General features: G+C 41.7%; 1 protein-coding gene across 1 annotated transcript; it reads left to right on the plus strand.

Annotated features, from left to right (window-relative positions):
- The first annotated feature begins 1,590 nt into the window (after positions 1-1,590).
- PSMA1 (proteasome 20S subunit alpha 1) lies at positions 1,591-13,573 on the plus strand. Its single transcript, XM_040989069.1, has 10 exons — positions 1,591-1,724; positions 2,787-2,831; positions 3,087-3,188; positions 3,300-3,403; positions 5,589-5,677; positions 5,970-6,040; positions 6,157-6,286; positions 9,640-9,719; positions 11,907-12,017; positions 13,219-13,573. The coding sequence occupies exons 1-10, from the start codon at positions 1,722-1,724 to the stop codon at positions 13,273-13,275; spliced, it is 792 nt and encodes a 263-aa protein (XP_040845003.1). The 5' UTR covers positions 1,591-1,721; the 3' UTR covers positions 13,276-13,573.
- Positions 13,574-14,113: the final 540 nt, after the last annotated feature.

Here is a 14,113-nt window from a genome sequence, read left to right on the forward strand (position 1 = left end):
TGCAATTTATCTATAAATATCTTAACTACAAATGTGCATTCCCTCGACCCCACAATTCTACTTTTATGAATTCATCATACAGAGGTCACTAGGCAAGCACCCCAAATGTGTGCATGCACAAGAACAGTCGTTCTGGTATTCTCATAATTGCAAAAATTTGGAAATAATCTAATTGCTCACCACCAATAAGGTAAGTTGCTTCATTTCCACATAATAAAGCACCATGCAACTGCTGAAAATATTATGGAACATTATTTATGAAAATAACATGGCTATAATCTTTATGATATTAAAAATAGTTTAATACAATCTAAGATGTAAGGAAAAAACCTGACAGGTTGTATAAAACATAACTGGAAATATGAATGTTTATGTTACATGAAACTTTTTAAATAGCATTTAAACATTCAATAATTCTTTCAGCAATATTTATTAAGCATTTAATATGTACTAGGCAAGTGTACATAAAAAAGAATCAACTATTTATTAATTAATCTGTTCATTTAAAAATGACAATAGCCTTTATTGTCAAACTTGAGGGTAGTCCCACATAGTTGAGGGCATAACAGTAAAACGTTTCGAAGGGGAGAGTGAATTTAGCTATTTTTAGCAAAATTTTTTAAAATCTCCATTGCATTTGAACCTAAGATTCCATTTTAGGGAACCAATTCAAAAAAAAGAGAATATGGCTATTACACATTTATGAGAAACGGCTCCTAAGTGAGTCATTTGTCAGGACCGAAATATCAATAGTATGTTCATCATGCAGAGTGCAGGAGTCTTGGTTTGACCTGGAAAACGTTTACCATGATGCCAAGGTTGTTAAACTGTGTCATTGTCAGCTGCTGAGGAAGCGGCTTCCTGTGCATGCAGAGCCTCAGCCTGACGGCACCTTAACCTGGGCGCTCACCTCCACTGACCACAATTACCAGTTGGTAGAAGTGACTTGGAGCTGTGGGTGGGGCTGTCTTAAACAATTTGGGGACTTACCAGAAGATTTTTTTCCACAAGAAAATAGGTAATACAGAAAAATAGGTCCTTTCTGTTTTCTCTCGGTGGCCTGTTCTGTCGTGCTGGGGTTTGAGGCCACAGACGACGCCCTCGTGTAGTTCAAATTCTAGCGGGCGAAAAAAGCTGTGCCTGGCGGAGACAGGCTTCAGGGACTAAGGACGAAAAAGATGCCTCAAGCACGAGGCCAAAGCAGTAGGGCTGGACACACACGGCGGACCACGAGGTCGTCGCCTCGCCAGAGGGGCACACTCGGGTCAACCCCGAGCCGAAGCGGTGCGGCAGGGAGGCCCAGGACGGCGGGCTGAGACACCGGCAGCCACCGCCAGGCGGACAGAGCCGGGAGCAAGCGGCCGCCGCACTCCGCCCCTCCGCTGCCACAGGCCCCGCCCCATCACCTCAGGCCCCGCCCCTCATCACCTCAGGCCCCGCCCACGCCCTCGGCCGCTCCCGGCCCCGCGTTCCCGCCAGGCCCCGCCCCTCCGCCTCCACAGGCCCGCCCTTTACCACCCCAGGCCCCGCCCCTCCGCGTCCCCAGGCCAGCGGATAGGCGCTGGAAACCATCGACAACTCCGGGATAGACTGGCCTCCCCTGCGGCGCCGTCGTCCGAAGCCCGCAGCCCTCGCTGTGGATCGCCGAGCGGCAGTTTCGGCGCTCATTCCCTTGCTCGCGCCTTTGCCCGGAGTCCCGCGGCCAGGGCAGCGTCGGAGCCATGGTGCGTGCTTCCCCGGTCCTGGGGAGGGTCGGGGCAGAGGTCCCGGGGCCGGGGCAGTGGCGAGTCCGGCCTCTGCCGTTCTTCCTGCGGCCCGAGGCCGTGCGGCGTGGGTAGGAGCGGCAGCCTGCGGGGCGGCTGCCGCCGTGATTCAGCATCTCCGGCCTGGCCAGGCCGCCGGCGGGCGCGGGTCGGGGCAGCCTGGCGTCTCTGCCGGCAAGGCCTCGGTGGACCGGCCGAGCTCTCCTCTCGGGTCCCTCACCGGAGGCCCCGGGGGCCCCTGCCGCCCTCGTGCTCCGTGCGATGGGAGCTGCGCTGGCAGGTCGCCCCGCGTCCCCGGCTTTGGGTGCTTAGAGCTCGGTCAGAGAAGGCCCCTTCCCGTCCCTCTGTCTAGTCGCCTGGTTACCAGTGAGCAGCCTGGAAGGGGGACGTGCTGGAATCGGGCTGTGGGCTTCAGTGCCTGCCAGTCCAGCATTCCACCTGCCCACCCCTATGTCGGGGTCTCCCAAGCGGTGAGAGACCTCTTTAAGTGGTCGTTAACAATAAAGTGTGGGAGCTGTTCCTGTCCACCCCTTACTTCCTAAAGGCAGCATATCTGCTTATTCATGTCCTAAGGGCGTTTGTGCGTGAAAAGTACAGTGAAGGTTTGGGGGCGAGTCAGACCTTATCCTAATCATGATGATGGAAAAGAATGTATATAGGGCAATGGGGGGTGGGTTACGATATGAGGGTTGGAGGAGATTTCAGAAGAGTATTGGAGCACGCTGAAAGGAAAGGAAGGCTTCTGTCTGTAGAGGTCGGGTTTAAGGGAACAGTGGAAGCAAAGATGGGGAAGTGGAAACAGTGAGCCTCAGTGGTTGAACCCAAAGGGGGAAGCCTTGGGGAGTGGCCGGGGGTGAACATGGGAAGAGCCTGCTGGAGCCTGCTTGCCCACCAGCACCTGGGGTACTCTTGGCCGGCCCCTGCGTGGAGTGGTCAGCTGCCAGGGCAGTTTGCATCAACAGTTACCATCTTGATGAATATAAAGACGTGGTTTCTTACATTAATCCTTTGTTTCACTTTCAGTTTCGCAACCAGTATGACAATGATGTCACTGTTTGGAGCCCTCAGGTAAAATTATGTTTCATGCTTTTTCATTCAAGAGGCTTTTCGTGGCTGCAGTATGTACAGAAACTTGGAGTGATTTTAGATTGTGAGGAATTGAAATGCAATCCTGGAAATTGAATTTACAATTACATTTCCTGTTTTTTTTTTTTTTAAAGCCACTTGAAATAATTGTGCTGTCTTAAGGTTTAAGGATGCTTAATTTTTTTAATTTACGAAAGTTCTACAGTGACTCTAAGATGTCTTATTTTTTCTCTTTAGGGCAGGATTCATCAAATCGAGTATGCAATGGAAGCTGTTAAACAAGGTTCAGCCACAGTTGGTCTGAAATCAAAAACCCATGCAGTGTTGGTTGCACTGAAGGTAAGAAAATGTATCTCCCTTCTTCAGCAGGCAGAGCTAGCTGCCAAATGCAAATTTCACTTTGTAGACAGTGACACTGTAAACATATTTTTTATGTTTTTTAATGTCTAGAGGGCACAGTCAGAGCTTGCAGCTCATCAGAAAAAAATCCTGCATGTTGACAACCACATTGGTATCTCGATTGCAGGGCTTACTGCTGACGCGCGACTCTTGTGGTGAGTATGATCATGCAAAGCCAGCATCCTTCCGGTTCCCAGTCAGGTGCTTTTCTTACTTAGTGAAGCTGTGGTATCAAGTTGGAGACTGTTATGTCTAAGAAGCACTTGACATTTTTATCTGGATTTTAAGAGCGCACTCAAACACCTTTGCTTGTAAATACACTAATTAGATATTTACTGCTCACAAGCTCAGTGCCGCAGAATATAAGGTTACTTAAACACGAATTTTGTCTTAAAGCAACTTAATATTTAGTTTAGGAAATGGGGTGTTTCACGGTAATTTTCTGTGGGCTCCAGGGGAGATATATTTTTTTGGTCCTGTTGAGGAACAGTATGTAAGCAACCCGGTGAGGCTTTGGAAGCACACAAATCAAGCTCTCACCTTTACAGCTTGGTGTGTGAGGTTGGGCTGTTTACTTAAACACTCAATTTTTTCCAAGATTATTTTTAAATAGGTAGAAGAGTTAAGTGACTGCTTTCAGTAGTATATCGTGGTATATGTTTGTTTGGGTGGGAAGTAGTTAGTCAAAGCTAATCTCTTAAATTTATGATTTAAATATGAAAGAAAGAATAAAATCAGAGTTATACCATTGCTTAAGATTTTTTTTTTAAGATTTATTTTTTTATTGTGAAGTCAGATATACAGAGAGGAGGAGAGACAGAGAGGAAGATTTTCCATCTGGTGATTCACTCCCTAAGTGACCACAGTGGCCGGAGCTGAGCTGATTTGAAGCCAGGAGCCTGGAGCTGCATCCAGGTCTCCCATGCAGGTGCAGGATCCCAAGGCTTTGAGCCATCCTTGACTACTTTCCTAGGCCACAAGCAGGGAACTGAATGGGAAGTAGGGCTTCTGGGATTAGAACCGGCGCCCATACGGGATCTCAGCACATTCAAGGAGAGAACGTTAGGCACTAGGCCACCGGGCCAGGCCCTACTATTGCTTAAGATTTTCAAGTTGGGCCCAGCATAGTAGCCCAGTGGCTAAATCCTCACCTTGCATTAGCTGGGATCCCATATTGGTGCCAGTTCATGTCCTAGCTGTTTTACTTCCCATCCAGCTCCCTGCTTGTGGCCTGGGAAGGCAATGAGGACAGCCCAAAGCCTTGAAACCCTGCACCTGCATAAGAGACCAGGAAGAAGCTCCAGGCTCCTAGCTTCGGATCAGTTTAGCTCCCGACATTGCAGCCACTTGGGGAGTGAACCAACGGACGGGAGATCTTTCTGTCTCTGCTGATCTCTATATATGTGACTTTCCAATAAAAATAAATAAATCACTGAAAAAATTTGTTTCAAGTTATGCTCCCTGTCCCCAGGTCCCTTTTCTCTTAAGTCAGCAGTATAATGACTGCTTTGTAAGTCTCTTTCTGCTCTTTCATGATAAAATATTAATAGTGTCATGATCTAGCCAGGCACTTACATGTATAAAATATTGTGGAGCCCAGTTTATTGGCATATCACAAGGTGAACATTTAATATAAAATATTTATTGAAGAGATGTTTGGGGGGAGGGAGTATTGGTGTTTGTTTTGTTTTGTTTTTTGAGGCTTTGTTTTGTTTTTCCTGTAATGTCTTTGAAATTAAGTATTTTTTTTGTACCTAACAGTACCTCTAAGTTCTACCTAGATACTTTTTACAGGGCCCAGCAGCCCTATTTATTGAAGATTTATTTACTTTTATTGGAAAGCCATATATACAGAGAGAAGGAGAGATAGAAGGATCTAATGCGCTGCTAATGAACAGAAGTGACATTGGTAAAGATGTTCCCCACTAGGCTTTTGTTTTGTGTCATAGCTTGGGGAAATTTTAGTCCGATTTTGAGGAAGCGAGCAAAATAAGTACTGTTGTTGGTGCTTTAAGACCTAGAATTAAGGCAATGTATTCCTGACAATGGGAAGGATAAAAAAGATTTCTTTTTGCCTTGTGCAGTCTTCTAATCTATCCATGCCCTGAGACAAAGATTCTCTAAAGACAAGATATGTTTTAGTGGTCTGTAAAAACTTCACAAGACCCAGAGTTTGGCACCAGAGTGCATCCTTGTTGCCGTTTCTTACCCTCCTGCTTTTCTCATGTGCGTGTAACCTATGTCAGTGTTGGAAAAGCAAAGTGGACTCAGACTACTTTATTTGGTTCTAACGGTTCTCTGTGATTTAAAATTATTAATTTTTCTTGTCTCTCTTTTTAGTAATTTTATGCGCCAGGAATGTCTGGATTCCAGATTTGTATTTGACAGACCACTTCCCGTGTCTCGCCTAGTGTCTCTAATTGGAAGCAGTATCCTTTTCATGTTGGCATGTACAGATGTGCATTTTAAAGGGCTTTGGGCTTTGATACTTAACACATGTGTCCGTTACTAGGCATGTGATCGTACATAAGGTTGTTAAAAAAAAATCTCAGGTGGGAACTTCAGTAGCTCTTTCATTAGCCCTTAAAAGCCATTAATAATTTCCAGATGTAAAATAAGCCCAACTTCAGGGAAATTATCCAGGCATCATTTTTAGAGGAGATTTTAAGATAAACATAGTTCTCTATTTCTTGTTATGATAACTTCCTTAGCTTGTTTAAGAGACGCAGATACCAACACAAAGGTACGGCCGGAGACCCTATGGCGTTGGGCTGCTCATTGCTGGCTATGATGTAAGTTCATGGAGAATTGCTAGTTTTCATTATTTCCTGTGTGTATGAGTGTGTGCTTTACTTTTTTTAGCTTTGCCAGAGTCAAGAACTGTATGGTGTGTTTTTTCTGTTTGCAGGATATGGGTCCTCACATTTTCCAGACCTGTCCATCTGCTAACTACTTTGACTGTAGAGCTATGTCCATCGGAGCCCGTTCTCAGTCAGCTCGCACTTACTTGGAAAGACATATGTCTGAGTTTATGGAGTGTAAGTGATCACATTGTCTGCATTACTCCTCTGGTCTCCATAGTACCCAAATGGAGAAATCTCATCAGAACAGATCTGGGTTTTGGTTTTTTGTTTGTTTTTGTTTTGTTCAGTTAAGGTCATGAAGTATTTATTGTCACATATAGTAGTTTTTACTCTTAAATACCATAGTTGTTTCAATCACCAGTAGAACTTTTTCAGAACACAGATGTGTCCCCAGCCTTGGCTGTTGTTGATGCCCTTGCTCTGTAGGATGCCCCAGCAGTAGTTGTGAACCATCGTAATAGCCGCCAGTGATAGTTCCTGTTAACAGCTTTCAGTTTTCTATGATTCTGTTCTTTATTTAGACCACATAGATGTTTTTGCATTAAGTAATTCATTTGAAACAAATCAAAAAGACAATGTAGCTGTGAGAAAAGGTGAAAAATGCACGATGTGATGCATGGGGCAGGTTTCGAAGTGACATGCTTCGTGTTGGAGAGAGGGCCAGTATCAGTGAGTGTTTCTCTGTCATTTTGTATGTTTTCTTCTGGTGTCACAGCAGTCTGTGGGGAAAATATTGGGGACTTCAGTGAGTGCTGACAAAAAATAATTGCCCTGCTATTCAGAGCAAACTATTGTAGTATGATAATAAGTTCAACTTTGGGAAAGGAGGATTGCCTAGTGAATATACTTGTAAAGTGCTGGTGTCTGTACTCACTGCTCACAGCTAAGACTTTTTATGTCACAATAAGGATTCATGACTGGATCATGAACAAAGATCACAGGGAGTCCAAAGTGCAGGCTTCCTCCTTAACGTGCACTCCTTCCCGTGATAGGTCACAGAGCACACTGGCAGTGTGTGTGTCTCTCTCTAGGGAAGCTTATCAGAAACTCAGTGTGCAGTTTTGACTGAGGATTGGTGACAAAAGCATCCACTTCCTAGCACATTCTAGTCTAGATAGGAAATTAATAATGGTTGCATTGTATGTAATGACTATTTGAGGTGCTGCTTTATCAAAGAAGTGAGAGGAGTAGACATTGAGCCTACTTTTTTATTCATTTATATATATATTTTTTTAAAGATTTATTTTATTTTATTGGAAAGGTGGATATACAGAGAGGAGAGACAGAAAGGAAGATCTTCCGTCCGATGGTTCACTCCCCAAGTGAGCGCAACAGCCGATGCTATGCCAATCCAAAGCCAGGAGCCTCTTCAGGGTCTCCCGCGCGGGTGCAGGGTCCCAAAGCTTTGGGCCGTCCTTGACTGCTTTCCCGGGCCACAGGCAGGGAGCTGGAAGGGAAGCGGGGCTGCCGGGATTAGAACCGGTGCCCATATGGGATCCCGGGCGTGCAAGGTGAGGACCTTAACCACTGCGCCACCACGCCGGGCCCCTACTTTATTAACTTGCACACATCTGGAGCCAGTGCTGTGGTGTAGTGCACTGAGCCTCCATCTGCTGCACCAGCATCCCATATGGGCACCAAACTCTGGGCTCTTCCACTTGGGATCCAGTTCCCTGCTTGGATGGACCAGCAGAGGTCGGACCAGGTGCCTGAGCCCCTGCACCCATATGGGATGCCTAAAAGAAACTCCTGGCTCTTGGTTTCAGGTCAGCCTAATTCCAGCCTTTGCACCCATTTGGGGAATGAACCAGTGGATGGAAGTCATTTCTCTTTCTCGCTCTCTCTCTTTCTATCTGTCTTCCTAATAAAAATAAATAAATCTTATTTTTTAAAAAAGATCCCTACTCTGTCATCAGGATGCTGTGTTCAGTTTCTGGCCCTATATCCCACCTCCAGCGGGAGTCAGTGATGATAGTGCAAGTAATTAGATTCCTGCCACGTTTATGAGAGAGCTAGATTGTGTTTGCAGCTGCTGGCTTCAGTCCCGGCCATGGTTGACTTCAACAGAGTGAAACAGCAGATGGTGGGAAGTGTGTGCATGTGCTGGTGTACACACACACTTACTTCTCCTTCCTCAAATTTTAAAGATTAAAAAATAATGTAAGTGTTCTTATCCATGAATAGAAAGATTTTCCATTTATTTATGCCATCTTTAACTTATTTCAGTAATGTTTTATAGTTTTAAGTTTATAAGTCTTGAATTTATTCCTTATACATTTACTTATTTTTAAAGTTTTATTTTTGTGTTATTCATTACAAGTAGGTGGAAATACAGTTGATTTTTCTGTGTTGCTTTAGATCCTGAACCTTACTGCATTCATTTGTTAGCTCACTTATGTATTCTGTAAATCCAAGATTGTGTCACCTGGGAAAAAGATAATTCTTCCTTTCCCATCTGAATTTTGTTATTTCTTTCTCTTATCTAATTATCCTGGCTAGAACCTCAGCTACAGAGATGAGTAGAAATGCTAAGAGCAGGCATCCTTATTTTGTTCCTGATATTATATAGAACATTTCCAGTTCTTTATTAAATTTTTTTTTGTAGATGGAATTTTATCAAATTGAAGAGGTTCCCTTCAGTTGATAATTCAGTGTTTTTAAGCATGCAGGAATTTGGGGTTTGCTTACATGTTTTTAATGCATCTCCTGAAATAACCATGCAGATTTGTTCACATAGTTCCATCACTGCTGTGGTTGACTTTCAGATATTAAACCAACTTTTGTATTCATGGAATAAATCCCATTTGATTGTGGTTTAAATGTTGAAGGTTTTTTTTTAACATCTATTTTAAGAGATGTTGGCTGGTAGTAGTTTTCTCATATCTTTCTATGGGTTTGGTATCACAATAATACCATGGAGAATGAGTTAGAAAATCATTTTCTTAGAAAAATAATGTATTTATTTGGAATGCAGACACAGAGCTTCCATTCTCTTGTCATCTGCAAATGCTGATAGTGTTAGAGGGACAAAGCTGGGAGCTGGAACTCCATCCGGGGCTCCCACATGACTAAGCAGGAACGCAGCTGCTTCAGTTGTCTCTGTTGCTTCCAGAAGGCTGCATCAGCAGGCAGCTAAAATCAGGAGTTAGAGCCGGGAGTCAGACCCAGGCACACAGGCGTCCTGTTTGCTGTCTCCGTCACTAGGCCAATCCTGCGTGCCCCTGGAGACTCCTTATAAAGAGCGAATTGTTGGAGCATTCCACAGAACACCGTCCAAAAAGCTTTGAATTGTAGCATTTGTGAATCGGGATTTTGATGTGACATAGCAAAAGGAAAGGTCAGATTTAGTGGCAGAAATCACGTGTTCTTTCATTGGATAATAGATTATAAAACGAGTATTAAACTTTTGCACATATTTATTGTGGTAAACTTAGTATGCGACTAAAACCACAATTTCAGACTGTACTTGATGAATAAAAGAAACCTAGTATGACAATGAAAGAAATAACTTAATTTATTACATGTAGGCAATTTAAATGAATTGGTTAAGCATGGCCTGCGCGCATTGAGAGAAACACTCCCTGCAGAGCAGGACCTAACTACAAAGGTAAGTATGTTTCTAATTAACATTGGAATTCAGTCTTTTTACATAAATGTGTGTGATGGAGCAGTATTTGCCTATGTATTTTAATTTGAGAGGTAATGGCCATGTCTGACTCCCTAAAACATTGGATTCATTAAGTGATCTAATCGCTAAAACTGTTCATGGTTACCAGTATGTATATGTTGAGTACTTACCATGTGTAAGTGCTGTGTAGGTATATGATAAATGTTTAATATGTGCATATTTGTGAATACAGTAGACATTTTGGCAAAACATTCTGTTAGAAATAGTGTACACATACATAAATTATATAGTGGAAGGTTATAAATACTATAGAAAAAATGAAACAGGAGAAGTAAAATGACCAGTTGAATGTAGGTAAGTATAATTTTAAAATAGTGTGGTTAAGGATGGCCTCTCCTACAAAGTAAAATTTGAGGACAAAATCTGAAGATGGTCAATGAGCGAGCCATGCAGCTGTTTAGCACAAAATTATCCCAAAGAATGCATACAAGTCCATAGTTCCTGAGGCCAAGATGCTCCTAGTATTCAAGGCAAGGAGACCAGTAGTGTTGGGCTCAGTGATCAGGAGGAATAGGACAGGGGAAAACAGCAGAGGAAGCAAAGGCCCCAGTGTGTACGTCCTATAGGCCGTTGTAAGCACTTGGCATTTGACAGTTTTAGCAGAGGAACACCATGATTTGGTTTAGGTTTTAAGAGACTCACTCTGGACTGTTGGTAACAGATTATTGTGGGGGTGTGGGTGAGATTACTTTTACAACAGCTGCAGAAATTCAGTTGAGAGATGATGGTGATTGAGTACAGTGGTAAAGTTAGTAATAATAAGTGGTTCAGAATTGAATGTTTTGAAATTAGGGCCAGAAAGGTTTGCTGGTAGATGTGTTGTCATTTGGTAAGGGGAACGAAAGAATGCCTCCAAGGTTTTTAAATTAATTAACTGGAAAGAATGATTTATGATTTTGTGGGGATGAAAAACACAATGAGAGGAGCATTTTTTAAAGAAGAGTTTAGGGATGCAGCTCAGACACTTTTGAACATGTCAAATTTGAAATGCCTGTTTGACCAATTGGTTATACGATAGGCAGTATTAACATCTGCTGGAGTCCCACAGAGTAGTCTAGAGTTTAAAATATTGAAGTCTGTGTAAAAAATGCCATCCCCAAGATAGATAAAACAAATAGTTTGGAAACTGGACCAAGGAAACTCGTAATTTTTAGAGGTTGGGACATGAGTACGTATTAAAAAGATATTAAAAACAAGCACAGAGAGGTAAGAGGAAAACTTGGGAAATAAAAGATTCTTGAAAAAAAACTGAAGAAACTTAAGGTGGGGTAAATAAAAAAGTTCACTAATAAATCAAGGATGTTGTGAAGGAAGAATTAATTTTTTGTTAGCAATAATTAGTCACTGAGGACTTGACGGCAGTCTTAAAGGAATAGTAGTTCAAAAGCCCATAATAAATTCAAAATAGAGTGAGAGAAAAGAAATTGGAGATAGCTGTTGGATTTTTTTTTGAGAGTCATGAGAAATAAAGTGTTGGCAATAAAAGTATGTTATTTTGTTAGAGTGAGAGAAATTGCATCTTAATTGTCATGAGAATGTACATGAAACATGTACATAGAAGAAGCATGAGAAAAACTGCTAAGATTTTTATTGCTTTTAGTAGTACATAGGTGAAAAGATTAGATGTAGGAAATTGGACTATTTGTTCATAATACCTGGAAGGGCAGGTCGTCTAAGGACAGATATGCAGGAAAGAATGGGTGCAGTGGAGGCTTGAGGAGCAAGGCGTTCAGCTGAAAGGAGAGTGCTAAGCGGAGCTGTCCAAGAGAAGGGGTGATTGGAATGATGTAGGAATTGATACCATATGATCCAGGAACTCCAAGGTCCACTTAAAGTTGATGATCATAATTGAAATGAAATTTGTCAAGAATTATAAAATCATTTTGGTAATAGTGACTGGATAATTGTTATTTAATACCTGTGTGAAGGCATACAATTATTGAAGACAATCTTGTAAATAATGCTTTTAGGTGATGAATCTTGAAGGTTACTCATAATCAAAGTGAAGATTAAATCTGCTAATGATATGAGCCTACTGGTTTGCTTTTCCTCTTTCTCTCTACACTTATGGTTTTAACCATTTTTTAATTTTAATTTTCCCCCAAGAATGTTTCCATTGGAATTGTTGGCAAAGACTTGGAGTTCACAATTTATGATGATGATGATGTGTCTCCATTCCTGGAAGGTCTTGAAGAAAGACCACAGAGAAAGGCACAGGTGTGTATCCCAACACAAGAAGCTTCTTAATTCTCTTGTAAGCTACGGTAAATCTGTCCATTTCTTAGTGCTTATTTGTTGAGATAGGCCCATAATTCAGATGCAAATTGCAAATCTAATGGCCAAGGTAAATACTGGAGGAATAGTGATCTTTATGGAAAAGGGGGGAAGAGTTGATGATTTGACTTCTTAATGCTATGTATTGAGCTACTTCAAACAGCAAATGTTAATCCTGACCTAAATCATTGATGCTTTACTGATCTCTCTTGTGATCTTTCAGATGTTGAGTTCAGATGTAGGATCAGGCTGAACTTACTCCAGATGGCCTTACTCACGTGTCTGCTTCAGTCAGCACCCTCTCAGTGCAGGGGCGGGATAGCTAGAAGTCTGTGACCTCTGGTAGAATCCTAGAGTATCACAGCCCCTCCATCAGCAGGGTGAAGCACAGCTCTCAAAAGCTCACCAATGGAAACCCCAGGAATCCTTAGAACTGAGGCCCAACAGTGGCACGTGATCACGTGTGCACTTTCTGTGGATGAAAACAAGTCAGTCTGTGTGAATGGGGACCAGGGTCCAACTTCAGACACTTAGAAAGCAAGACAAGGTGTGGATGAGTCTCAGTTTGATTCTGGGTCTTTTTGTTGGATTTCTATAATACACATTTGCTCTTAAGGGATGGTTATCTGGTAGCCCAAAATGTAAATTGAAAATAAAAAATATCTAATTAAGGAATTTCTTCTGCAGCATCAGTTTTATTGCAGCCTTTGAAAAGGAAATTATTTGTATTACTTGGGGGAGCAAGATTTATATTATTGAAGTTGTTGCTGATGAGAACTAGCAATATTGGGAAGAAAACACTGCTACTACACAGCTTGTTTCTTTCATTATGCCTGATGTGGTTATTATTGGTGTTAAAGGAGAAAAAAGATGACTAAAAAGTTCTGGATTGTGTTTTAAGCTTGGTACAAAATATAAAATGGATGCAATCACTGAATTTTAAGTTTTCAGACCTGTGAAATGTTAAGTATATACTTTAAAGCATTCAGAAGTTTTAATAGGACAGTGAACTATTCAAAATATATTCTCTGATAATTCCCTTTTTCTTAGTACTTTTTATAATGCAGGGTTTGTGGTTTGAAGTATGTATGTTATTGAACAAGCTTTCATTTTGTATATTTTCTTTTTTCCTTCCCCTTTTAAGCCTGCTCAGCCTACTGATGAACCTGCAGAAAAGGCTGATGAGCCAATGGAACACTGAATGAAACGGCAGTCTGTGTTGTCAGGTCTCTAAGGAAACGTGAACATGAGCTGACGACAGTAATCTATACTTTGAACCGAAAGATGAAAGTGGTAGGATGGTATGTTGTAGGATCAGTCCACATTTGAGTTTTTTCTCCGCAACCTCATGGAAACCATAATGGGTGCATTTTTGTTTAAGAGGTTCTATATAATCATTTTGTAGACAGTGTAGGTTCCTATACTAATGTTTTTATATGAAAAAATAGTGTATTTACAGTTCTAAAGACAACTGTGAAATAAAATTATTTCACCCACTGTTTTGTATTGAGTTTGTATTTTTAAGTAGCTTCAACCATAGTTGTCATCTGGGAATGCAACAAGTCATTTATAGTTATCAAATTTAATTGCCTTGTTTTTAGTAAAAACGATCTATACTTACCTGTTACAGACTGCAGTGTGTGGACTGGCTACCTCAGAATCTGAAGATTTGGTTCACAACACAAATCTCATGATGTAACCTTAGAAATGACTGATCAAACCCTCAAAAACCACCACTTCCTAATTGGCAAAATTAGCATGTGAAAGGCTTTATTCTGTCAAACCAGCAGATGGCAGTAACTCCTAGCTCTACCTGGAAATGTGCTTGGGGGGGGGTGGAAAATAATTCTGAGCAATTTATTCGTCCTAGTTCTACCCTAGCATAATCTTTAGGCTATCTTCATTTGTACTAGGCTGTACAAAGTGGGATTAGAGAAAATCTGATCTTTAAAAAGAAAATCACAGTATTCCAGAATTTTGGTGTAGCAAATATATACAATTTTCAAGGGTTTTTGTTTGTTTGTTTTTGTTTTTGTTTT

This window comes from Ochotona curzoniae, unplaced genomic scaffold (assembly GCF_017591425.1).
Source record: "Ochotona curzoniae isolate NIBS_2020 unplaced genomic scaffold, NIBS_Ocur_1.0 contig_517, whole genome shotgun sequence".
Taxonomy (NCBI): Eukaryota; Metazoa; Chordata; class Mammalia; order Lagomorpha; family Ochotonidae; genus Ochotona; species Ochotona curzoniae.